This window comes from Microtus ochrogaster, linkage group LG9, assembly GCF_000317375.1.
Source record: "Microtus ochrogaster isolate Prairie Vole_2 linkage group LG9, MicOch1.0, whole genome shotgun sequence".
Lineage (NCBI taxonomy): Eukaryota > Metazoa > Chordata > Mammalia > Rodentia > Cricetidae > Microtus > Microtus ochrogaster.
The window spans coordinates 16,237,564-16,265,190 of NC_022034.1; the positions used below are offsets into that span (position 1 = coordinate 16,237,564).

The 27,627-nt window shown below is 43.4% G+C and overlaps 1 protein-coding gene across 9 annotated transcripts in view; it reads left to right on the forward strand.

Annotated features, from left to right (window-relative positions):
- Positions 1–27,627, forward strand: part of LOC101984034 (nesprin-1) — a 228,565-nt gene that overhangs the window by 159,285 nt on the left and 41,653 nt on the right. For all 9 annotated transcript variants that reach the window (XM_013352282.2, XM_026787370.1, XM_026787375.1 and 6 more), the window contains 5 exons: positions 1,379–1,573; positions 5,180–5,305; positions 8,587–8,742; positions 17,376–17,534; positions 21,003–21,169. In XM_013352282.2, coding sequence (XP_013207736.2) covers positions 1,379–1,573; positions 5,180–5,305; positions 8,587–8,742; positions 17,376–17,534; positions 21,003–21,169 — 803 coding nt within the window. The remainder of the gene's footprint in view (positions 1–1,378; positions 1,574–5,179; positions 5,306–8,586; positions 8,743–17,375; positions 17,535–21,002; positions 21,170–27,627) is intronic.

Consider the following 27,627-nt stretch of genomic DNA (forward strand, 5'->3'; position numbering starts at 1 on the left):
AGGGCTCATCTGGCTCCTCCTTTGTTCCAGCTTCCCTGAGAAAAGTCATCTGTAGACATGGCCTCAACTATCCACTCCCAATAGAGGAGGGGCAAATTGGTATCTATGCCCTTCAGATGCTGAGGTTTTGATTCATATATCCAACTACCTTTTTGATTTCTCTCTGTGTACAAAGAGCTATGACCCCTGGCTGACCTCATTCTCCGCATTTTAGGTCTCCAGTCAGAGGAATGTTCTATTTTCGGATCTAGTGGTCTAGATCCCAAGAGTTATCACACAATGAACTTCTTCCTTGTCTCTTACTTCCCACACTCATGAATCCTGAATGTCCATCCCTGTGGCTGCTGCCTCAGGAGTTTCTGCCCTGGTAGATGGTAGACTAACCTGTCTCATCATGTACAGTGCCCGCCTTCTTCATTCCACTTTCTACCCCCCCCCCACCCCCAGTGAATGCTTTTGCTGTAACTTTCATCCAAACACATGGCTCCCCTGCTCAGTGTTTTCTGTGGCCGTGTAAAAGCCAAATCCCTGGCTAGGTGGGGTAGCATCCGTCTGTAATTCCAGCATTTCAGAACCTAAGACAAGGTGGTTGCAAGTTTAAGATCACCGTGAGCTACATACCACGGCTTAAAAAAAAAAAAACTGTTCAAAATCTAAAATTTAAACAAATCTAAATCTAATTTCAGATTTTAAAAATCTAAAATTAAAAATTTAAACAAATGGTGGGTTAGATCAAGGGGTCAGCCGTTATGAACACTGGTGGCTCCAGAGGACCCAAGTTTGATTCCCAGCGCCCACATGGCAGCCACCACCATCTATAACTCCAGCCCCAGGGCATCTTTATCTGGTGCCTTCTTCTAGTCTCCTTGGGCACTGTATGCACATGGTGCACAGAGATAAATGTGAACAAAAGGCTCACACACATTTTCAAAATTTGAAAGTTCCCCTGCAAGCTGTCACTACCATTCTTACACAGGTACTTCCGACCCAGTCATGGAAAAGTAGGTTACATTTCCTGAATTCGGCATGTTTCTCTTAGACAGTCAATGCTTCCCTCCTCATTTCCCTTTCCCTGTCACACTCCTCTGAGTCTGAGTGCATTCACATGTCTTTCAAGACTAATCCAGCCTTTACAACTCTGAGAGACTGACTGTGTGTACCCATGCTGGGGACAGCTGCCACTCTACCATCCCTGAGCCTTCGGCCCATAAGCAGAGCTCCTGTGCTGAGATTCTGCTTCTCATTCATTTCCACTTGGTTCCTCTAAGATGCAGGAGCATGACGTATGCATTCTAACACATAAGGCAGTTGAAACTTCCTCTTAACGGGGAACCGATGAAGGAAAGAATAAAAAGTGAGACGCTCTGGTCCCTTTCAGTTCAAAGAGAAGGTGTTCCTGCGCCAGCAAGGCAGCTACATCCTGACGGTGGAGGCCGGCAAGCAGCTCCTGCTCTCGGCCGACAGTGGCGCCGAGGCCGCCTTGCAGGCTGAACTCACAGAGATCCAAGAGCAATGGAAGTCAGCCAGCATGCACCTGGAGGAGCAGAAGAAAAAGCTGGCTTTCCTGTTGAACGTAAGTTCGGGTCGGAGGTCCCTTTTAGGAGCCGTGTTGCTTCCTCCCATTGTCTCACTGCAACGACGGCAGGTAGTGCAAGGTCATTGAGCAACACTTCCCTTGTTCTCTTCCATTTTATTGAAGACTCTGTCCTATCTTGCATGAACTGGAAAAGTTTCCCAATTTTCAACACTTCATCTTTCAGGAAAATCCCTCAACAAAGTAACTGAAACTCTAATAAGGCTGTCCAAGTGATTAACTCTGATTAATGGCCAGTGCTATGCCTTGCAGCATGTGACAACTTTAGAAAGCCAGGCAGAAACACAAGAAGCAGATTCCAGTCCCTAAATTGCAGACTAAAATGGTTTTCAAGATCGATATCTCGTATTTTATAGCCAGGACAAAGCTAACCCAGAATGAGTCTCTTGATTTGCCTTGGTTTCTCTACGCAGGCTGCCATTGGCCAAAACTCTCCAAGAGGCATCTTAGGCCTTTCATTGACCACAAACACTGTGACCCCAAAGACACTGAGTTTTATCCATACTGTCTATAATGAGCTTCCCCTGCCCAGGCCCTTACTATTTATAATTTGTCTTAGTTCAGTCGTTATACGTGTATGATCAATTCATGAGGAAGCTCATGATTTTGTATAATATGAATGAAATAAGAAAAAGAATGCACCCCAAATTCAGATAAGCTCATGTTGAAAACCATAGTTATTGTCTTATCTTCAAAATGGTTCTAATTTTACCTCACCCATTTGACCATTGTGAGAATTTGCCAGAAGAATTCCAGGAAATCATGAGGTGGTGGGCACATGAGGGCACATGAATGACAGCCGTTGCCGTTATTGATGTCATTAACACTTAAAATTGTACCCAGGAAATGTTGCAGCTCTGTACATGTTGGCAATCAACAATTTCTCATGATTACTCAGTATAGCATGCGACCTTTTTGAGTAGAAGGAGGCAGTTCACAGTATTTGAGCAGATTTATTCTTTCAAATATTCACATCTATTGGGTTAACTTTGGGAATCGAGTGTGTTGCCATATAATATATACACAGTATATACAGTATATATTATATGCCATACTGCATTATATGTGTGCAACACATATAATATACATTATTCATTATGATATATATATCTCCTTCTGAACAGGAAACAATCAATCAAAATGCCACCGAAAATGTGTTCAGTACCACTGTTTGCTTGCAGAGCAATTCACTGGTAACATAATATACCTGAGTCAATTTGTCGTCATCTTGGTGTTGGGCAAGGATTTACAACATTGTAACTCATTCTGGCAAGACTGTGTTAATCTTCTTTTTTTTAATTTGTGATGTGGTTTTTGGATATAGTCCCAAGATATAAGAATGCATGGTGTCTGAGTCACTGGATTCGCTTGTCTCACCTGTCAGTCCATGTATAAAGCATTCACCCTGATGGACAGTTTGCAGAACAGGACATGAAGTTAGTTCCTTATCATTCATGCAGAAAAAAAGACTCGGTGGTTGGTTGGCTTCACCATCCAAGTCATCACTGGATATGGGAGTCTCTATTCTTCTCTTCTCAGAATTTCTTTAGTTTTGCATCATACACTACATTCCATTTGCCCTAAGTCTTTAGAGATTAATAATTTCATTTTTACCCAGACTCATGTATCTTTATACCAATGCTTTAATAATGCCATTTTTAGCTGTTAGCCTAATGCTCTGGGTATGTAGGCCCCAAATACTCATGGTTTGCCTGCTTCCCTAACACTGATTTTGTCCTGAGGGGCTGACCTTCTCAGTGCCAGCTCTGTGAACATTGAAAGCTTTAGGGTGTGTGCTGATTTCATTGAAAACGTGAGGTCTAAGCAGGGAAACTTTTTTGCTTTCACATCACATCTACAGTACTGAGTACTGGCGAGCGAAAGGACACACCGAATATTGTAAAACAGGGGAACTGACACAAACCTGAGCCTCATAGCCAACAGCATTCATAGTTTTGGTTTGCCAGGCCGTTGTTGGTGGTAATTAGGAAAAGGAGATGTCCTTAAGCTTCTGTGAAGTTCCATGGGGGAATTTTAAAGAGAGATGAGAACCTGGATTCAAACTCTAAGGAAGCAAAGCCACTAAGTTCAAACTTGCATTTTCCACTAAAGGTGTTTGGAGTAATGCTGTCTGTGAGTGGCTAAGAAGAACATTCTAGAATGAAAAGTAGGGAGAACTAAAGCAAGAGAAGACAGGGAGACAATGGGAAGAGAAAGGCACCAGACTTTGGTACCATGTTGGGCTCTCGGTCATCCTAGCTCTTAAATCACTTGTCTTTGGAATTCGGTGATTCATTGCACTGGGAATGACCATTGGGCAGCTGGTCTGGGGAGGGCACTGAGAGCATTGTGACCAGGAGTGGGCAATATAACCAAAATGTGAGAACTGGACAAAGCAGCATGTATTTAACTGATTGCAATTTGATGCAGCACGGAGGTACTGGATGATGGCTGAATACAAATAGGGCAGTATAAAACCAAGATTCAGTGTAGTTACTCTCAGTTTCCTTTAAAGAAAGCACTTCAAAACTAGACAACAAATACATGTGCCATTAAAAAGCTTCAAGTAGTAGTTGAGGTATGTAGTGTGAAAACTGAAATTCTCTGTAGCACCCTCGCAAGTTTGCTGCCATTCCCAGAGGGAGTCCCTGTTACCAGTTTGGTGTGTCACATGTCCTAATAGACACACGTATACTTTTCCTTGTCTTCACTCAGAGATCCAGTGTGTTCTGGGTATTACCAGCATGTAACCTGTGGTAATACCCGAACATGTGTCATGAGACAGATACTTCTTAAATTGTGCATAGCCTCTCTTCTTCCAGTTCTCACCGAGTGGCTGTCTCTGTGCTTTCACTTAATCTTTCCAGACATAGTTCAGCCTGAGCAAGGTGAAAACCAGGCAGACTCCATGTTCGTGATGCCTGTGGTGGTTGCCTGTCTGCACTTCTGCAGTAACTCAAGAGCGGGTGGCTCATATTTATGTCTAGAGTGAATCAGAGTTAATTATTATTTTTACATTCTATTTTTCTCTTACTCATGCTTGTTTGCATTCTGAGGAGATTCCTTATTCTTTTTTTTTTCACTCTCATAACATTTGGGAGCGTGTAGATATGATGTGCAACTGTGTGTGGATTAGGAGAGAGACAGAAAACTGGAATAATCTTCACACTCTATGCATAAATTTTAATTCAGTTAGACATAACTCTTTGGGTATTGTGCTTGGTGCCTTGATAGCTATTGCTTACTTTAATTCTTCAACAGTTGTAGACTCTATTTTTATTTCCCAGGGAAAACTAGCATATTATATACATACATACATATGCTTACTAGAGACAAACAGTTAAAAGTTACAGAGTCTGTAGAGAGAGCCCGCCTTTTGGGGGCGGGACGGCCTCGGGCAAATGTTTACTTTTGACAAATGCATAGTGTCCAAAACGGCATTGAGTGTGAACATGACTTCCCACGGTTCCTTAGTGTAATTATATCCCGGCAATTAAAGAGAGTATTTTTTTTTCTTTATTTTCATTGATATTTTTGTAGCTTCTCACCCCAAATGTGTCCGATCTGTTTCTCCTCCAATGGCAGGACTGGGAAAAGTGTGAGAAAGGAATAGCCGACTCTCTGGAGAAGCTCCGAACCTTCAAGAAGAAGTTGGCCCAGCCTCTGCCGGATCACCATGATGAACTCCACACGGAGCAGATGCGCTGTAAGGTACGGGACTGGATGGAGATCGTCCCTGTCGCCTAGCCACATACCTCTGCTGGACTAAGGCTTGTGAGCTCACATCTCAGGGAGATGCCTGGGGCTGTGTGATCATAAGAGGTCCTTGGGGAGCCCATTAGGGAAGGCAGCGATGCAATGAGAGGCCTCCTTTGCTGATTTCCTGTAGTTGAAGTTATGGGCCAGTGTATGGATGGCCCAGAGGAAGCAAATGAAAAATTTAAGACACAGCATAAAAGATATTTAAAAGCTGAGTTGAGAGCAATAAATAGCGGCTGTCTTTCTGAGACATCCACATGGAAGAATCATTGCAACAAAACAGTCCAGCCTATGAAAGGAAGGATAGGATTGGCATCTTGGAAAATCTGCAGACTGGGGCAGAAGCGCACACCTTACCTGGCAGACCCCTCTGTACAGAATGAAGAAAAAATAGCCGATCTCTATCAAAGCAAGGAGCCACCCAATCCTTAAATTGCTCAGGGCTCCAGCCACTTGCAGACTGTGATTGCCACCTCTGATCACGATTAAGATCATCACCTCTAATTGTACTTGGAAGCAATCAGTATTAGCACAGACCACTCCCTAGATTATGAGGTTACTAAGACCAGCATGATTCAGTGGCTGTAAGATTTATTCCGTGCACACCTGTGTAGCCAGGCAGAGTGCCTGGCCAGCACTTCTTGGCTGAGTAAAATGCTGATCATATCAAAAGTAACTTCATAAATGCTTTCTTTCAACTTAACCATTTCCAGAGTTTCCACTGTCATTTTTACATTACTGCTGTATGACAATCCCAGGTAAAAAGTTATAAAATGTGTTCATTGAAATTTGAGAAAGGCAGCATTAGGAAAATGAAAAAGTGATACACATTACACCAAAGACGATAAATGAAATATCTTGCTACATTACACTAAGATGCATGAGAAGGTCAACTGGAGGTGGCTAAGAGGCTAAGGCAGGAAGACCCAGTGTTCAAGGCCTGTTGAAGGAGCTGCGGGCTGTGTTCCTGCCGCCCCAGCTCCTGGTCGCCTGGCTAGCTTATGCCCCGAAATAACAACACACAAACTGTATTCATATAAACACTGCTTGGCCCATTTCTTTTAATGTGTGTGACACCCCAAGGTGCGCTTACCGGGAAGATTCTAGCCTACTTCCATCCTGGGTTGGAGCTTCATCTCGTCTCCCCGGGAGAGGGGAGCATGGCATCTGAGCTCACTTCCTCTTCCTCCCAGCATTCTGTTCTGTTTATTCCACCCACCTATGTTCTAACCTATGAGGGCCAAGCAGTTTATTTATTAATTAACCAATGACCTTCCTCCATCAAAGGCCAGAATGGGATATATGACTGAGCCCCTGCCTCAAAACAAAAATATATGAAGGCTATGAACATTAAAATGAGTATATTTTTAAACCTGTGTAGCTGGGTGGTGGCAGTGTAAGCCTTTTATCCCAGTACTCTGGAGACAAAGGCAAGCAGATCTTTCTGAGTTTGAGGCCAAACCTAGTCTGCAGAGCGAGTTCCAGCACAGTCAAGGCTACACAGAGAAACCCTATCTCAAAACAAACAAACAAACAAACAAACAAACAAACACATTAATAGTTAACTACCCAGGTTTTTATTAAAGAAATTATCTGATAAGCAAGCATGGGAATGATCTAATGCTGGATTCCTCCTAAATTCCAGCTATCTCTCATTTGGCGTGACACGCGCTCATGGGGGCATGTGATTTCCCTTCTGCTAGATGAGAAAACGGAAGAGTCTAGAATAACATTAATGTTTCACATTAGTAATTGATAAATGTCTTCGAATTTAAAGACTGTATTTCATCCATGCTTTCTGAACTAATGGGTAGAATCTGAGCCAGTGGTCTTGGGTTTGCATGGTAGTTGTTACTCAAGTGTGTGTGTGTGTGTGTGTGTGTGTGTGTGTGTGTGCGCGCGCACTTTGGTTCAGTATGGTTTTAGAGAAGATTTTACTATGGATCCCAGCCTGTCTTCAAACTCAGGGTCCCCATACTGTAGCCTCTGAACACAGTGCTGGGAGTACAGGTGAGTATCACCACAATTAACTCTTTTTAAATCCATAAACTAAATGTGATATTTGGCTGGGGGAGGAGCGGGATTGATATTAAAGAGTAAGTTCCTTATACTGGCATAGCAGCTGATCTGTTTAGAGGTATAGACAGAACGCTGCGTATGTATTCACCTAGAAAGTCTGGTCTTTCAGCCCAGTGTTCTTATTTTGAGACTCCATCGTCATCTCCCAAGACACTCGGACAAGTGTCCCGCTTTTGTGTTCCAAGATTGGGAGGACATGGTTCCAGACAATTCTACTGTATTCTTCCCCAAATCACACTCAGCAGCAAAACAAAACAATTACTTGGAAATTTCAGGCTAAATCCTTGTTTGCTTAAATTGCCTGGAAAGTTAGCCCCAGATACTACCGTTAATTGTGCCTGCCTTTAGCAACTTGTCTCCAGTGTGAAGAGATCAGAAGGACAGAGAACAGAATGGATGAAAATCTCCATTCATTCACTAAATGAGCTGGAATATAAAAGCAACAGCTGGCAGAGAACAAGGGTGACACAAATTGCAAACCTGGTCACCTGCTAGCACATGGCAGAAACTCATATCTACTCATTCTAATTTTGCTACAGGGATTTTGTTTTCTTTAAATAATGCCCAAAAAGGACAGGTCCATAATCAATAGCTTCAAAAAAAATCTCTGATCCTACAGAATATGCAGCCAGTGGATTATTTTAAATGCAGGAGGAACCTTAGCCAAGCTTGGTATTCATGGTGAAGTATCTGTCACAGAATGTGGCAACTCAAGTGAAGGTCAGCTTAGGAAATTTCTCTTTTAAATATTGCATTAGTGTGATCAGGAAAGGGACAAAAAAAACTAATGGGTGGCTAAGGGGTTATGGAGTCAGTTTCGATGTGTTTGTAGTCTCAGGGTTGTAGGGCAATATAAATTTAGAAGAAAGAAGGCCATTACACTGAACATCTTGGATCTGAAAAGACAAGCACCGTCCTAAAAAGATCAGTGAGGGGTCTAATAGATGGTAGGAAGGTTTTGCAGTGAGCCTTGGTATTGTATCAGAACATGGAAGGCTTTCAAGTTAGGTGGGATGCAGATAAAACAGAGCTCAAGTTTGGTGTTCAGAAAGAGTGTGTAAGAAGAGAATTATACTAAGAAGGGTCACTGAAGCCCCATCCAAAGGGTTAAAGGAAGGCATCCAGGGGGTTCATGGACGTTTGTTCCCTTGTAGGAATTGGAAACCGCAGTAGGGAGGTGGACAGATGACCTGGCAGAACTGACGCTGCTGAGGGATGCCCTGGCTGTCTACATCAGTGCCGAGGACATCGCCATCCTGAATGAGCGCGTGGAGCTTCTGCAAAGGCAGTGGGAGGAGCTATGTCACCAGGTAAGATGTGGTCTGAACGAGTAAGTAGCTGTTCAAGATGGTAAACCCGGACTCTCTGAATATGGCGGACAATGAGGGTTGCTGAGAAGCCAAGGACAATGGCACTGGGTTTTGATCCTACTTCTTGTTCTGGCTTTGTGGGGGCCTAGCCAGTTTGGATGTTCACCTTCCTAGACCAGGATGGAGGGGGGAGGACTTTGGACTTTCCACAGGGCAGGGAACCCTGACTGCTCTTCAGACTAGAGAGGGAGGGGGAGAGGAGTGGGGGGAGGGCGGGAGGAGTGGGAGGCTGGGAGGAGGCAGAAATTTTTTTTTCTCAATAAAAAAAAAGAAAAAAAAGGTAACGAGCCATGTGGCTAACATATACTGGAATAATGGGCTAATGTAAGTTATACAACTTAATAAGAAGCCTGAGCTAATGGGCCAATCAGTTTATAACTTAAAAAAAAAAGATGGGAAGGTGGGAGGCGATCCATGACACCAGGCAGGCTTGGTCCACTTCGGCGCCCACTCTGTGACTCACCATATAGGCAGAGAAGCCTGTGCTCATCGCCAGAATATTTCAGAAGAAGGTCAACTCTATCATCGTATCATACTTTGAACTCATCTGTACTGAAGTCTTTCTCCTTCCCTTCCTGGCCCACACTGTTGTACTTCCCAGGTGTGAGTTTCCAGCTGAGTCAATATTGGTGGTATGTTCTGGATTTTAAATATGGAAGAAACACATTGGTTTAATGTTAGTTGCTATTCTGAGATAGTTTTATTTGTTGGAACATTCATAGTCGTTTCTCATTAATCCCTGGGTTTATTTCATTGTTAGGCTTACCTTATTTATTAAACGCCTTTCTATGTGTACAAGTTGCTAAAGGAGATTATAACTTAGGCTTTGGAAGGGAAAGATTGATGCAAAGAAGGCAGGAGAGCAACCTGGGTGAAAAGGACTGTCAGGTGAAGGCTCACAGTGCAGACTGCTGGCTGCCTGTAAGAGCCTGTGACTGCACTTGGCGGAAGTCTTTGTGCCTTGTTCTTTAGTGCTATGCCCTGACTACCATGCCTGCCACACTGGCAGCTATAATACACCCTGAGTTCCATGCCTGCCACACTGCTGGCTATAACACACCCTGAGTTCCATGCCTGCCACACTGCTGGCTATACCACATCCTGAGTTCCACGCCGGCTACACTGCCCCTATATCACACCCTGAGTTCCATGCCTGCCACACTATTGGCTATAACACATCCTGAGTTCCACGCCGGCTACACTGCCCCTATATCACACCCTGAGTTCCATGCCTGCCACACTATTGGCTATAACACACCCTGAGTTTCATGCCTGCCACACTGCCAGCTATACCACACCTTGAGTTCCATGCCTGCCACACTGCTGGCTGTAATACCCCCTGAGTACTGTGCCTGCTACACTGCCAGATAGAAAACACCCTGGGTACTGTGACTGCCACACTGCCAGCTATTAACACACCTGAGCACCCATGCATGCCACACTGCCAGCTATAATACTCAGAGTAGAATACCTGCCACAGTGCTGGCTATAGAACACCTCAAGCGTCATTTCTGCCCCCACTGCAGTCTCTAACACATATTTGTGCAACAGATTTGTCATTGCAATTATTGTGAACATAGGCTTTAATAGAAATTCCTTCTGTCAAGTTTATAATTGCACTGAAACTAATGTCAGCCTAGAATGTCCTATACAATTATGAAGAAAAATCTGTATGCAGAGATGAAAGCAATACGTAAAGATACTGGCTAGCTCAGGGTGGTGCGCACTGGAGAATGTAGAGAAAACGCTGATTGAAATGGATAAGTCTTCAGTGCTGAGGTGGGAAGTGGAGGAGGGATTGTTGTACAGGAAACACATCTGTCATGACCCAGGTCAAAGCAGGAGGACTGGAGAGATGAGAATGTTAGAAGGTAAAGGAACGGGCTAATGGAAGGGCGACTCTGTGTCCATGCAAACTCATATTTCTTCGTTCCTGTACCAATTGATACCTCTTTGATTTTCCATCCTCCCCAGTTGACATGACACTATGGGTTCTTCTCATGCTTCTAGAATCATCCAACAGAGTTTAAAAGGCTCTTTCTTATGGTTTGTTTGATATTAAGAACAAATGTGTTCCTTGAAACCACCCCCATACTTAAATCTAAATCCAGACTTTGCTCCCATAATGGATCAAAGGAATATTTGCTTGCATGCTTAGAAGATGTTTCAACAGTTGCCCGCGAGCATACCTTGCAAAACGAGGCCTACAAGAGATGGCCCTCACCAACATGGAAACATTTTGAGTTCAACATGAAAGTGGCCGCTTTTCACAGAGTGCCCAGTTCTCAGTGACGGCGTAAGGAGCCTACACCGAGTTGTTCATAGAGAGAGTGAAATATTGCCCGTATGGCAGCAGTCTTCCTTTTTTCTAGATTTATTGATTTATATAGTTATTTTATGTGCACATGCGTATCTCTGGGGGTATGCACCTATACCATGAACATGCAGGATCACACGGAGACCAGAAGAGTGTGCACAATCCCAGGAGCTAGAGTTAGTGCAGGCGGTGGTGAACTGTCATGTGGTTGTTGGGAGCAGAGCTCAGGTCCTCTGCAAGTGTAGCAAGCACTCTCAACTGCAGAGCTGTCTCTCCAGCCCTAGTCATTATTTTCCCAATTCTGAGAGAAGGAAAGATCTGCTTTCTCTCCTAAAGTCTTCCAGGGATTAAGTGGAACAAGTCAGAGCAGACTCATTTCTCTAACAGAGGCTTCAGAGAGCTGTCACTTTTGATTCAGAGCTCACCTCTCCTGGCTAACCTTCACAGCATTCCTTCTTAGAGGCCTTGATCGTGACCCTCCTCTGGCCTAGACTGACTATTTCTCTTCTGGTTTTCTCACTTATTTCCTTCCCTATCATACAACCCCGTGAAGTCCTTTTTGGCAATGGTCCACCTTAGTGTCATTAGTCCTATGAATTCCCATTTCCTCCTTGTTCCATGCCATCACGGAGCATGCCTAGTTTTTATGAATGTTTGTAGTCTGATCCCAAGACTTTGAGGCCCTTTGATACAAAGGCCTTTTCTTCGGACAACCAGTGCCTACAACAGTTAAGCGTTCTCTGCATATGGCTAATAACAAAGGCCTTGTACTACATGTATGTCCTGTTACTTAGGGTCCTCTGAGGCTAAAATAGTGACAGAATTTTAATATTTTGGAAATGAAGAAAACTATGATCATACAATGGTTTTGAATTTGGGAAAATTAAATAACAATGCCATGGAAGTATCATTATTGTTAATTCTTAAGTCAGACATTCACGTGTTCTAAAATTACCCACTAGACTTAGAAAACCCTACTTGAAAACACAGCTCGAAAGTCGCATTTGGCCATGTGATACGCTGTGAAGACATTAATGCCTTGCACCTGTGAGTAGACCGGACCATGCAAAAGAGGAAGCAGCTAGGACTTTTGGTGCTTCTAGAGACTTCCTCTGCCAGAGTCATAAAGTATGAGCATAACACGTAATTGCCCTGAACCAGTCCAATCTACATGTATCTAAACCAGTAAGAATTTAGCCCTGGGTCTGGCCGGGTGCCAGGATATACTAATTCTCAAGGAGGAGTAACGAGCTCTTAAAGTTGTTGTTTCCGGTGAACTTCTATCAAATACGAAACCACAACAGGAAACAAGCTTATGGCCAGCTCCTCGTAAAAGCTGACGAACTCAGCTGAACATAGCCGGCATTATGTCGGCTAAAGGAGGGCACAGCCTGCCCTGCTCGTTTAGAAGCAGCTGATGAGAAGCGAGGCGTAGCTGGGTCCACAGATGAGGATGAGGAAGACAGCCTGTAAGTAGATGCTGCTACAGAGCGTCAGAATAAATGCAGAAAAGGATTAGGTTTTCAGCCAGCCCGGGAGATCTGTTGTAGTTTAGCTCAGCTGTGGATTATATCGCTTTTCCTCCTCTGTTGCTTTGTAGAACCGTGTGTGATTCTAGCTGTAATGTAAATCTACAACACCACACCACTAGAATCGCTCTTTGTGTGTGTGTGTGTGTGTGTGTGTGTGTGTGTGTTTACGCCCACAATGTCATGAGAAAAATATTTACTGTTAGAAAAAAGTTGTGCTTCCTGTTCAGCTGTCTCGCTCTGGAGGCAATACACTGTGGTTCTACCCTTAAGAAAATGCAAAATACGTGATGAGCTGATAAATAATTTCAGGATTCCAACTGAATCTAAAGAAAGAAATGGTTCATTAAATATAGCCGAAATACTCAGTTTATAAACAGCATCAAATGCCACACTTCTTATGAATTTACATCTTTGCAGAAAGATCTGGGCCCTGGCTTACACCCAGTGCTGGCAGCCCACATATTTAGTGGTGGGTTTTTTTTTTTTTTCAGTCATAGCTCACAGTAAACAAATGAAAGCAATGCCTTCATAGTGTGAGACAAGCTCGAAGGAGGTGAATTCAAGCTGGTCCCTGGAGATGTTGAGCACACAGCTGCTAAGGAGAGAAAAGATCGGACTTAGATGGGGGATTGACAAACCGGTGGTGTACACCAGCCTTTTCTGAGCTGTTCGCTTGCCCGTGCCTTCCTGTCTGCACGCCACATCCTGGAGTATAGTGCAGTACTTGACGCACTGAAGATGACTCTTTCTTACAAACACTAAATACCCATGTTTGGGAAAAGTGGAATGTCCATTTACAAACAAAAAGGAGGCTGATAGAAGACACTTGTTCTGGTCTCCTCAGCAGAGGAGTGGAGGTTGGCCTTGAGTCTCAGATGCTTCTTCATGTGATCCTACACCATAGCCCGTATCAAAGACACCAGCTTTTCTGATCCTGCCTTTGACTGGCCAAAAGCTGATACCTGAAATTGTCCAGCTTCTCCTGGGATAGGGTACACCTACTCCTCGAAGAAATAGGTGCTATCCTTCTGTGATCACACCCTCTGCAGGTGTTGGCGAAGGGGAACCCTAGCATCCATTTTTGGAGCATGGCCAACATGTGGAGGAAGCTACTAAAGAGCGGGACAAAGCCATCCCAAACTCTTAAGGAGGAAGCTTCTTGTCCTTAGAGAGGAATTTCCTGTAAGTTTTTGTATGAACTGAACCCGGGTTTTAGCCACAGCACCCGCCTTCCCGCTCTGGCGCCCTATGATTGACAGGTGGAGAATTGGCAGTCTGAAGTCTTTCAGGAGAGTAGATTCTTCTGTGCTGACTGACATCACTGCACAGCACAATCTGGGCAGAGCTCAGAGTAGATGGGGTTTGTCTATGGAACCTTGCAACTTGTATCCCCACCCCAAATGAGTTCCCTGATGCTTGCCTCCTCTGTATTATTCTGCCTCAAAGAAAATGAAATGATAACCTGCGTTGCATTACTGAGGTAACATTGGTGGACTCAGCAGCGGTACCCAATCTAAAGAAGTAGTTATTTAAATAGGATTAGTTAATAACCCCAAAGAGGGAATTTCTAATGAAAAAAATTCCAAAGCTTTGGTACAACAGTGTGGCCCCCTCTTCAGGAATCTCGGGTTCCTGGGGTTGCTTTTATGGAAAGTATTGTGGGCTTGTTAACTGATTCCCAAACTACTCTCAGGCATATGATCATAGACAAATGGGGTTCTTTGGGACCTAGAATATTGTCTACCTAATCACCAATAGTCAGAGGCAGCATTGCTAACGGAGAAGCACAGGGTACCTTTGAAGTGTTTTTATTCCCATTAAAAGGATACTTGTTAAAATTGGAATGTTAGGTGTAGTGGTTCATGCCTATAATATCACCTCTCAGGAAGCAGAAACATAAGGATGGCCACCTTATATTTGAGGCCAGCCTGGTCTATGTAGCACGTACCATGGCAGGCATGGCTAACACGGGGAAGCATTATATCAAAAACTAAAAAACACACACACAGAAACACACACAATATAAATGATTTGGGTAAGGTCTGGGAGTCAGAAACTGTAACCCCAGCACTCAGGAGGCTGAGGCAGAAGGATCACGCCTTCCAGACCAGCCTGACTGCTAACATACTCTGAGTTTGATGTGAGCCGGAGCCTGACATCCACCATGAGGTCATGTCTCAAATGCTTAACATACAGTATTTTCCACTTAAATTTATTGGAAACTTTTCACAATAAAATATCGAGTTAATAAAACCACAAATCCAAAACGAAGAAAACTGATGGGCTGGCATCTCCCTCAACGGAGTTAGTGACCGGCTGGCTGTGACATGGCCTTGGAAGACCGTCCTCCAGCTTTCTGATAACCCCACTAATCGGACTTCATTTTGCCGATAGGCGGTGACTCTCAACTATAAGCACGCCTAGGTAACTCAAACAGCACTGCCAACCAAGAGCATTATGAAGTTCCAGGATTTTAGAGACCTGGAATGAATCTTTCTAGAGTCTGAGAAACAAACAAACCATTGTATCAGCAGCAGTTAAGGAACTCTTCAAAGTAGTCTGCCCAGTTTCTTGAATGGGTGAATGGATTGGTTCATTTTTCTGTAAAGAAGATAGATATACAAATGACCCAGAAAGATCATCAGTGCCCTTATCCTCCAGGGAAGGACGAATGAAAATCAACAGTAGTAAAGGACTTCTTACCACTAACATGGCTCTGGCCAAAAAGACAGAGAATGACCAGTGTGGGAATTGTCGATGTTATTGTATCATCCAACAATCATATACCTAAAGAAATGAATACTGTGTCTGTGCAGACACCTGTGTATGACCTTGTATGGAGGCATTATTCAGAGTCAATCAGGATTTGAACCAACCAAAATGCCCACAGTCTATGAATGGACAGATAAAATATATCATGTCTATGTAGTGAACCGATCTCAACAGTTAGAAAGAATGAACTATGGATATATCCTTTAACATGGATGAACGTTTAAACTATGCTAAAAGTGAAAGAAGGCCACTACAAAAGAACATTAACCTTGATTCCAATTTACATGTAATGTTGGGACTAGGTAAACACACAGAGATGGAGACTAGACCAGAGTTGGGAGAAGTGTTCAGAGAACTCTTTCTTATATGAGACCCTTTGTCTCTGGACAGACAAATTCAATAGGGTACATGTGTGTTTGTGTACATGTGTGTGTCTGTGTGTGTGTACATATGTGTGTTACAGAAGGTGATATAGATTTTGCTTACTTCCTAGGGGTTGGGTAGTCTGACACCTCTGTCTGCATGCTACATAGACTCCAGGGGAGGGGGGAAGCTAAAATTACCTAGTTCATGTCTGGGCAGCCCCAATCCAGTGCCAAAGGTCTAGAAGTTCCCGGGAGAGTCACTGGTTTTCAGTCCACCTGGGAGAGGTGGAGAATCAGCAGTACAATGTCAGTGGAGGGAGAAGAAACAGGAACAGCCACAGTCGCTCAGGAAGCACAATCAAAGACACACAGGTGTATGCTCCATTTCCCTGAGACCTCTTTATATCTGGGCTGACAAATAGAAAATGCCACTTTAAGAGTGGGTATTTCCCCTTTAGCACACAGGTCCTGGGGTATGCCTTCTAGATGATTCTATAACCCATCAAGTTGGCAATCAAGACTAAGGATCACACTGCTGACAGGCACCGTTATTTGGGGTGGGATATGAAAATATTCTAAAACTGATCATGGTTATATTTGTGCAACTCTGAATATACAAAAATACATTCAGTTGTATATTGTAGAGGGATTGTGTTATGTGAATTGTATCTCAATGAAGCCAAACGAAAACATACATTAAAAAAAAAAAAACCACCTCGTTAGCTCTAGTAATTCCAGATAAAGGACATTCGGCTTGCATACTCTTCCACATTTTTTAAAGCATTCTGTGCTTTGTACAAGTTTAATGGGAAATTTTGATTATTTATGTATTAAAGGTTAAAACCTGTATCTAGACAATGAAAGCCAAAATTATACAAAAAAAATGAAAAGAAATGCATTATAAATGGAGAAATAAAGGCACTTGCTTGGGGTAAAATTTTCAGGGCAGAGCTGAACCCCAGGAGTCATTGCCTGCTTCTGGTGGCTGGATTTCTGCAGATACTTCAGCACACAGTCCAGATACAGGAGACTCAACTGCCATTTCCTGTCCTTGCCATCCTGTCTTTCCATCCCTCTATTTTATAAAAACAAAACACTTGTTTGTGTTTTACATGTATGAGTGTTTTGCTTGCATGGATATAAATATGCCACATGTATGCCTGGTGCCTACGGAGGCCAAAAGAGGCATCAGATCCTCTGGAACTAGAGTGACAGGGGTTGTGAGCCATCATATGGGTGCTGGGAGCTGAACCGGGTCCTCTGAAAGATCAGCAAGTAGTCTTGACCACCAAGAGGACATCGTCAGGAGCTGGAGTTTGAGAGGGTTGTGAGCCATCATGTGGGTATTGGGAGGTGGACCTGGGTGTCGGTAGGTCAACTTTAATTCTCTGCAAAAGCAGCCACTGGGCTTAGCCTTTTCTCCAGCCATCTCCCCGACCCTTTTTTGTTTCCTTTGGTAAATCCTCTATTTCATGCCCACAGGAATGCCCAGGTCCCACATATTTCAGCATGCCATTTCCTCCTCAGGGTAGGCATTGTTCTCTTGTTGTTTCCCTCCTCATAACCATCCCACTTTCAACTTCCCAGGTCTCCTTAAGACGACAGCAAGTGAGCGAGCGACTGAACGAGTGGGCCGTCTTCAGTGAGAAGAACAAAGAGCTCTGTGAGTGGCTGACCCAGATGGAGGGCAAGGTCTCCCAGAATGGAGACATCCTCATTGAAGAGATGATAGAGAAACTCAAGAAGGTGAGCGGGGTGATGTGGCCTGGGGCTCCCTTCTTCCCAGTGCTTCCCTGTCTTTCCTGTCCCTGTCACTTACCTGTCCCTACATAGTAAGCTCTGTTTTCATAACATGCAGAAAGGGAACATGGGAAAGACCCACTTACATGCAAAATCTACAGGATGCGTTTCGTTTGCGAGGAAACCGGCTTTCTGCTCTCTGCCCCGGAGGAATCATTCATGCACACCACTTTTCTGTTGGTTTTATTTCATATGGGTTCGTTTTTAGAGGCAGATATCACTAGAGAGGAATTAAAAGGAAAAAAAAAACCTTAGAAAGAACGAAACTGATTTTTCCCTAGAAAATATGATCTATAGGCCCTCAGTAGGAATGAAGACATTCCTGGAAACTCTGGATTCCTGTTGTTTCAAGTTATCTATGCATTTTAAAATTATTTGGATAGAGGACATTTTTTATATCTAAACAGGGTTCACTGAATCAACTCATAATTTTATATGTTTATGTGGGTTTCAGTAAAGTTTCTGCATTTTTGAGCAAATACTGAAGTCAGGATGCCCATTTGAATGCCACATTAGGTCATGTATGGTGTATTTTTCATATTTACCTGTATGTTATCTTTCTGGAGCAGAAGCCCCATCAAGCTTTAAACCTGCTGGAAATGTGGATGCTGTCTGTGGAGTTCTTTGCTCTCCCGCTCTGTCCGTAGCAGTGGATGCATAGCAGAAGGGCCTAACTTCTCAGAAGCCAGCACCTCGTGCTTATTGAGCATAGACATGACAGTACAGCTTCATTTACTCTGAAAAGCAATACAGCAGTTATTGGGGAAATTTATCTTTCTCCATTCACGCACATACAGAGTAAAGATAAACTCCAAAGCCAACACATAGCATTCATGACTTTATTAGTTTTCTATATAAACATAAAAAAATCTCTGACTAATCAACTTGCTTATTTTATGTCGAAATCCTTCTTCCTGGGCCAAGATGATGCAGGCATTATCATAGTATTTATTAATAATGGGGCTTTCCTAGTTGCTAGGTGTCTAGGAATGTTGTATTAGGCAGGTCTATTATACTAGTTACCATCATAAAGTCTGCTAAAGGTAATTCTTAGTTACATGTGCCTCTATTCTCATTACCTTTCCCTATGAAATTAAGAATCTATATTTTGTGAATGATTAAAAAACTTTCTAGAACAAAATATAACCACAACTTAAAATTTACTGAAACTTCAGTTTCTCATGGGAACGATTTTATTGTATTCTTTGGTGCGATGTTGAAATACTCTTTGAGCAGGTGGGCCTGTCATCCCAGCTACTGGTGAGCCTGGGACAAAAATATCATGTTCAAGGTCTGCCTAGGCAACTTAGTGAGACCCTGCTTCATAAGGAAGAGCAAAAGCCAACAAGGAAGTGGGGAGCTGGGTTGAGGGGGTGGGGAGAGGGGTTGAGAGAGTGGGGAGTGGTGTTGAGGGAATGGGATGTACTGAGAATTCACCTTGGCAGTGACCCGCCTTCTTAGCATGCATGCAGCACAGGTTTCATCCCAGCACTGCAAGAGTAAAGAAGGAAAAGAAAAGACATCCCTGTCAATACGGATTCTGCCGGTGTGTATAGAAGATGCTATGGAACTCAAACGCTTTACTGTCTTTCTTGTGCATGCACAGCGTCACTAAGAAGAGCTCAGTATTTTTGACAGCGTAGGAAAAACCAAGTGACTGATTACCTGAAGCCAACGATTGTTGTCTGTTGGCATTGACACAAGCAGCTTCACTTGAACGACAACCCAAGAGCACGGTTGTACTCCAAGTACATTTCAAGGTTTACGATGGCTCTCTTGAAGTCAACATTTCTCAGTAAAATCATCCTAATTTGGGGATGGAATGTTAAAACTATACATACATGTACTCAGTACTTTCGGTTTTGGATCCCTTTGTGTTGACATAGCATGAACCAGTGGGTGGACCAGACGAGGAGTCCTAAGCATGCCAGGGCAATTGACTCTGAGCAGGAATGCAGCTTCACCTGCCATCCTCTTTCTTTCAGGCCCCCTTTCTTCAGACAAATGTGTAAGAGAGTACCCTACCTTTAGAGGGATGTAGGAGGAGGCCACTTGTTTGTTCCTGGCTGCTCAGCCCCAAAATAATCACACGGAAACTAGATTAATTAAATCACTGCTTGGCCCATTAGCTCTAGCTTCTTATTGGCTAACTCTTACGTATTAATTTAACCCATTTCTAGTAATCTGTGTATTGCCACGTGGCTGTGGCTTACTGGCTAAAGTTCCAGCATCTGTCTCAGGCAGGGCTACATGGCTTCTCTCTGATTCTGCCCTTCTTTCTCCCAGCATTCAGTTTAGTTTTCCCCACCTAGCTCTGTTCCCCTATAGCTTTGTGTTTGCATGGGTTCTAGGGATCCAAATTCAATAATCTCCTGCTTCACTGAATAGCATTCTCGAGCTTTTCTGGGCATCTACATTCAAACGGCATTTTAAAATTTCTTTAGTTTTTTGATGATTTGGTGCCACACACTTTTATCCTCTTCACCCCATCCACCAACGCTTCCCGGGTCTACGCCCATTCCCTACCCACCCCACTTTGTGTCTTTCATTTTTAATGCATAAAGGCAAATAGGTGCTGACCAAATATTCTTGGTTGCATGGTCTTTCATTGGAGCATCATCAGCTTACCCAGGACTGTGCTCTTAGTGAAAGCTATGTCTTCCCTTCCTAGCAGCTCACGATTGTCAATGACTCCACAGCAAAGGGTGGAGTCTGTGCCCAAATCCCTCAAAACTCATTAATTTTTAATTGTGTTTTTATATTGGTTATAAGGTAGTGGATTTCCTTAAAACTTTTTCATAACCTCTCCATTTGGGTTATCTTAACCCTTAACCTTTCATCTCCTCTACCCTCCCACCCTTATCTGCTTAGGCCTTTCCAACCCCAGCCGTCTCTTTTCTTTTAGATTGCCTTCATTTTTACTGTCCTCCCTTCCTCAAGGCCTTCCTCTCCACCACATAAGCCGCAGCACACATTTATGTGCTTATGTATTTATTTAGCATTGTTTTTTTTGAAAAAGGGACTCATGCAACCCAGACAGGTCTCAAACTCACTCAGTACCCGAAGGAGATTTTGAACTCCTAATTCTCCTGCCTCTACTTCTCAGGTGCTGAGATCACAGTCATATGGCATTATGCCTAAACTTAGTACCCTTTTAAGTAATAAGAAAAAAAAAAGAAAGTGCCTTGCAGTCCCTTTAAGAAAATCCATGTAGTAATTGAGTCTGGACTCCACATTTAATTAATTGTGCAATAGGCACTATTAATTCTGTATACATAGACCGATATTCACACAGTGTTCCTCAGGCCTGAGCTGCCCAAACAGTAGAAACTGTAATTAGCCTGTTTCCAGAGGAGCCAGATGAATGCATTAAGAATATGCCTTCTAACCTCCGTGATTGCTTTGATTATGCAGGATTATCAAGAGGAAATTGCTGTTGCCCAAGAGAACAAAATCCAGCTCCAGCAAATGGGAGAAAGGCTTGCTAAAGCCAGCCACGAAAGCAAAGCCTCTGAGATCCAGTACAAGCTCAGCAAAGTGAACGACAGGTGGCAGCATCTCCTGGACCTCATCGCGGCCAGGTAAAAGGACCAAGTGCAATAGGATGCCTGCGGTGTGTGTGTGTGTGTGTGTGTGTGTGTGTGTGTGTGTGTGTGTGTGTGTCCGTGTGTGCGCGTGCGCGCGTGCGTGTTAATGCCTCTTGGTCCTTATTCATCTCCACTGAAGCAGCGGCTCTCAGCCTTCCTCATGCTGCAATGCTGCAACCCTTTAATGCAGCTCCTCATGTCGTGGTGACTCCTCCCCAACCATAAAATTATTTTTCTTGCTGCTTTGTAAGTGGGATTTTGCTACTGTTGTGATGTAAACATATTTTTGGAGAGGGATGTTTGTCAAAGGCGTTGCGACCCACAGGTTGAGAACCACGAGGCTAAAGGGCCTGCAGCACCTGGCTTCCTCCTTCTGAGCAACTTTACCATGTTCCTGCTGCTCCCAGAAATGACACACTCATTAACTTCAAATGAATTTGGGGTGCGGGAGAGAATGGTATGGGAAGGTTCTTCATCTGGGGGTGTCATGGATACCCCAATACCTATGGAAAAGAAAGAAAAGCCTCTTCCCCAATATTTGTAGGTGTTCTTTTCTGTGGTGGGGAAAGCAAGGAGCTACCACATCCCTGTTATGTGTCTAGTTTGCTGGGTGTGGGAATGAGGCTGACTTTCATCCCTCTTCTTATTCATGAAAATAAACTACTTCATTATTGTAACCCTCTGCTTAGCCACCACGGTGACCATAATGATGAGCCTCATGTTGGAGAGGCAGATTTTGTGGCATTTATTTTCTAGATGGGCCATGTGTATAAAAGGGTGGCAAACATAAAGGAAAAAGCACACGAGGGCCTTTGCCACCGGTTCAATGGCTGGTACAACTTAAAGATGCTGAGGTTATTTTATATTAAAAGAGGGACTGAGTGTGGAGAGGCTTCACTTTAGGTATGCTTCCTTCATGTTGGGAAGCCAGTGCTGAGAGACATCTTTGTCCATTGACTGCTTGTGTATCCAAAGCCTGAGAACAGTGGCCGGTGTTGGGGTGTGGCTCAGTGGGACAACACTGGAGTAGCATGAGCAAGACCCTTCGTCTGTAAAGTAACCAGAGTGTCACAAAGACTGGTAGGCTCTGAGAACAAATGCCACCAGAGAGGGCCCCCTCCCAAGAATCTGTGGTGGCAGACATGGGGAGAAACTGCGCAGAAACAGTGAGCTCCCTACTCAGGGTCACACAGGGAAGGAAAGACATCTCTACTGAAATTACCCTGCAGCTGAAATGCCCCACAGTTCTGAATCCCAATGTGATGTTTAGTCTCACTTCTCAGCCACCAAGGTCATAATAAAATCTTATTTCAGAGGCAGAAATTGAAACTTCGTGCACTACAAATGCCCTTCTTGGAGAGACCTCCCGCGGGGTCAACACCCTGGGGACTTTTGTGTGTGTGTCAGATTCTGACTCATGGAGCAATGTGCTTGTCCATAGAATCCTATTAAACTGGTTAAATTTCTTTCATGAATCTCAGGGCTGCAATGACATGGAGAGGGAAAATGCACTATGCCAAAAATATTTCCCATTAACCGTAACACAGCGCAGTTGTCGGCAGCTGGCTTAGTTTCTGCTCGGTTGTCAGCTAACAATACACGGAGGGCGACACTTGGTCCTCAAAGTCATGTTTATTTACAACACATGTGTGGGATTTTTCAGGTGAGAATTTTCTAGACCTTGCTCTATTTTTTACCATCCCCAAAGACATAGATAAATTTGATTTCAGCTGTATGTTGATAAGAAAGGGGTGCTTTGCCCAGTAGTCTCTAAGATGTTCATCTGTGGCCAGTCTTTAGAATCTCATCATGTAGACGAGTTTCTGTGGGACGCTTTTGTGTCTATATCTTGTCCATGTCTACGCACCACCTTTAAAAGGAGAGCAGATCACTGGCTGATTGTCAGCAAAGGCCACCCTGGATCTAGTCTGCCTTTCAGCTTCTCCCAGAAGTCACTTGGCTATCCACATTTGCTTTCTGTTTCCTTGTTTACTGTCTTCAGACCGGGTGAACTTCCTCCACACCTGTCTTTGGCTATGAACTGGCAGCTGCATTATTCAGTTCTGCTATTCAGTGCCATTCACGACTCCCCCTTTCCAGCAAAAGTGTTGATTCATGAAAAAAAAAAACAGAACCTGGCACATACTTTAGGAGTTTTTATAAAAGTTTAATTATATTTTTATCTATGCGTTCTGCACAGAATAGGGGCAGGGGAAAGCTACAATGTCTGTGTGAAATTCAGAGGGCAAATTGCAAGAGTGAGGTCTCTTCTTCCAGGAATGGAGTTTAGATCATCAAAGGCTTGCCAGCTCCCTCTATCTGCTAGGCTAGCTCACTGCCCCTCCCTTCTTTTTTTTCTGAGACAGGGACTCATTTCACTTAGGCTTGAACTACATAATAGTCAAGAAAGATCTTAAACTTCTGATCCTCCTGCCTCCACCTTCCTCGGTAGTGAGGTAGTAGGCACAAACCACCATGCCTACTGTCAAATTGGGAGCCTAGGCCCCAGCCCCCAGGCCTGGTCTGGACTCCAAATCCCAGAAGGCCAGGTCCTGACCACTCCCTAGGGGTGGGGGACCACTCCCCATGATATTTAAATAAGTTCCCAAAAGTTGGTCCCTTTTCCTTCCTCCTGGTGGGTGGTCCACAGCTTCGCGTTCCCCCTCGAGGACACCCAAAAGTGCAGACTCCCATTAAACCTGGATATTTCTTAATTTGGCTTGTTTTGATTTGGCTTGATTGGGAATTTTGTGCCAGCAAGGAGTTCGAGTTAGGAAATATTCCCAACACCTACTTATCATGTAGTTCTGAGAACCAAACTCAGGGTTTCATGCTTCCTGGGAGAGCACTCTACCAACTAAGCTGCATTACCAACCCATATGTAAATTTTTCATATTTCTGATATGTTTTGTACAAAGAGTTTGAAAATTCCCCAAATTCACAAAATACGGTTTCCTGAAATCCTAACAAACAAAAAATTTAAAGATATTATCTTAAAATAATGTTATTTTTAAATACACAAAGATTTTGTATACATGTAGTGGTGATCAATATTGCCTTGTTATTTTCCATGTTGAAATAGCCTGTTGGAAAGTAGATATCAAGTGGTTTCCCATGCAGGCTCCTGCCCCCCTTCCCCAGCAACCCCTTACAGCGGCTACTCATACCAATGAGCTGGCAGACTGGCCCGAACAGGGGGCTCTGCTTCCATTCACTGTTGCAGCACTTTGCAAGGTTTTGCTGGTGTTTTGTCTTTTCCAAGTAGCTTTCCTGGCGTAGCTAGGAGCCCACAGGAAAATCTGACCGTCTTCAGGGAACAGCAGAGACTCGGTAGCGATCACTATTTCTGTGACCCTTTCTTTAGACCTGTAACCCGCTCCTCCAGGCAGATTACACTGAGCTTTTCCCTTCTTACCGTCGTGGCCTACATTCCAGGAGATCAAGCCTGGCACATGCTCATGAATGTGGGTTTTATTTAGAAACATGACCACTTGTGACTGCCCAGTGTCATGTTAACAGACAGGCCACCAGCACCATTTGTCCACCAAGAGCAGTTTCATACTTCCTAGCACACACAAGGGGAGAAACTCTCTTCTCACCCAGGAAGGACTGAGCCTTTTGCTCTGCAGAGCTTGGCTTTTGCAAGCGGAAGCTTCATGGTGGTGGCCCAGGACGTGCGTGCCCTGAGGATGGCGGAGGACGGCAGTGCGGATGCAGATCTCCCAGAATGTGACTGCGATGTCACCAGGCAGGCATCTTCTTGAGTCTCTCTCTTGGGCATAGCTTTAGAGTTACGTGGGGCTCATGGGATAGACACTGGGCTCTTTAATCTGGAATGTTTCAAGCCGATGTTAAGTAGACATGAGTGGCTGTAGGCCCTGGACTCTGAAGAGCTCGTTCTTGGTTTCTTGTTGCTCGGTCATGTGGAGGAGGTTAATCAGATCTGTATTTTAGTTGTGTCTGGAGCATACGTATCATGCAGCCATCATGGCTCCAGTGCAGAGGCCAAGACGGGAACATGATTGAGAAAATGATTCAGCAAGGCCACCGTCTGCTAGCTAAAGGGTGGCTTCCGATCAGAGTGAAAGTGGGCTAGAGCCGGTTCATTGCTTTGCAGCCAAAAGCTTTCTCTATAGTAAATAAAGCATATTTCAGAGATGGGGAGGAGGATTTTACTACCAGAGAAAAATTGTTTCTATTTGTGTTGGTCGGTCACTTTAGTTCATACATGCATATAAGTCTTATAAATATATACAGATACTATAATTTAGATCTAAAAATAGGAATATTGCTTAGTGTAAATATTGAGTTTGTGATTTGCTGTATTTAGAATAACAATAACACCCTTAGTGGTCTAGAGGTTAGATTTCAGAGTGCTTCCCAAATGATAGGGATCTTTATTTTAAGATTGTTTTAAAAAATGTTTTTCTTTTATTGTCTCACCCTTGGATTAATTCTCAAAGGTGGGTGGGATTTATTAATAGCAATTTTGGCTCTCTTATATTTAGAATCTCAATTCTATTTGGTGTTGGGCTGTGGATACACTAATTATTTGAAGAAAAGTATGCACTTTATATATTAAATATATGTCTGTGTATGTAATTACACTCATTCATGTGTTCATTTGTGTGGTAGTGTTACTGTGATAAACAATTGGATCCAGTAACATGTGCTTCTCAAGAAGGTCAAGAACTTGAAGTATGTTTTGGACCGAAAGGACGCACATAAATTATAAGGACTTATAAATTAATCATGCTTGTTAAACCCTGCATATGTATGTCATATGTTGGTGTCTATGTGAAATTAAGACCCTGAATGCTATCCAAAGGACTGTTGCCCAAATTTCTTGGTTTCTCACAATAAGTAAATAAATGGCTAGTCTGACACTTTAAAGATTTCTTTCAAAGAAATAATGCAGAGAAAATGAGACATTTCTTCTGTGCAAGGATGGCCCCTGAAAATATCAAATTTAATAAGCTATTACAAATAAATGAGGCTTTAAAGTCCACTTCCTCCATGCCCACATCTGCTCCCCAGCATACATATCCTGCATTGTGCAGTTTGTAAGACCATATTATAAAGGAGACCCACTTAAGTGCTCACCCTTTGACTTTGCTAAATTTATATTAGCTTGAAAGAGGAAGTTGTCCCCAATGGACTATATGAACAAGTATTTCCGTGTCACGACGCCCTTGACGCATTGCACACTAACCACACTGCCTTGGATCTCATTCAATATTTCACAGGATCCAAGTCCTCTTACTAATTTTTCTGGCCCGATAGAATATTATTTACTCAGATCCGTTTGTGCTTTGAATCGTGATCTTTGAGTAAAGAGAATCAACTAATTTTAGACCGTTTGATAATGTCAGACTTATTGGGAACATTCATTCTCAAGTAGGTGTGAAAGGTAGAAATGTTAGTTGACAGTATTTTACTAAGACTACTAGTTATTAATACTTAGGCATTTTTAAATAAGGTTCAGTTGTGTATAAAACACTGAGCTACAGATGGTAGTGGGAGGAATCCAAATGTAGATATTCACGTTCTAGCTCTCTGAAGCTTACTGTGGAGAAGGCCAGCTAGGACTGGACACAGATGGTGCCAATCCGTACAGTAGGATGTGGAGAAGGCAGCTACTGCAGCCTCTAGGGAACCCTCACGACACTGTGAGACTGTGACAAAATTCCACTCCGCAACCTGCCCAACCCCAACCCAGAGAGCCAGTCACGTGGGAGGGGAAGGAAGATGTTCCTCCAGGTCTCCCTTCAGGACAGACTTTCTGCAGCCTGACAGACACCATTCTGCAGTCCTGGCCCAGCGAGACCACTGATAGACAATGTCACTAAATCAAATTCTATGTTCATGCCATTGTCACTTGCAGGATGCATTCCCTGAGACCTGTCTGTATCAGCAACCTTTCTGAAGGCATCATTCATTAACCACCCAAGTGAGTTTTGTCTTCTGAATGACAGAAACATGGGTGGATGACTTTTGAAAGTGCTTGGAAATATCCAAAGCCAGGAAGACGTAGCGCCCCAGAGAAACAAGCTTGACTTCTACTTCTACAGCTAATTAAGGAATTCTTATCGCGAGTAAAATTACGAGTGTGATAAACAAGGCTCCACAGTTTCACTCTCGATCAAAACAGTAGATTGGAAATATGGACATACTTTTTTTTTTAAGTACACACTTTTTTTTTTGCCAAAAAATATTCTAACACCACCTCACCTGAGTGCTTTTAGGAGCTAAAATGTTACTGCATATCGGTATTGCACCAAACACTTGTAATTAGTTACGTGCGCATGCTAGCTAGCATGTATAGCTGACCATCTCTCTAAAAATCAGTATTCATTTTGTTTCTTAAAATTAAAATATAATTACATCATTTCCCTTTCCCCCCCTCCTTCTCTCTCTCTCTCTCTCTCTCTCTCTCTCTCTCTCTCTCTCTC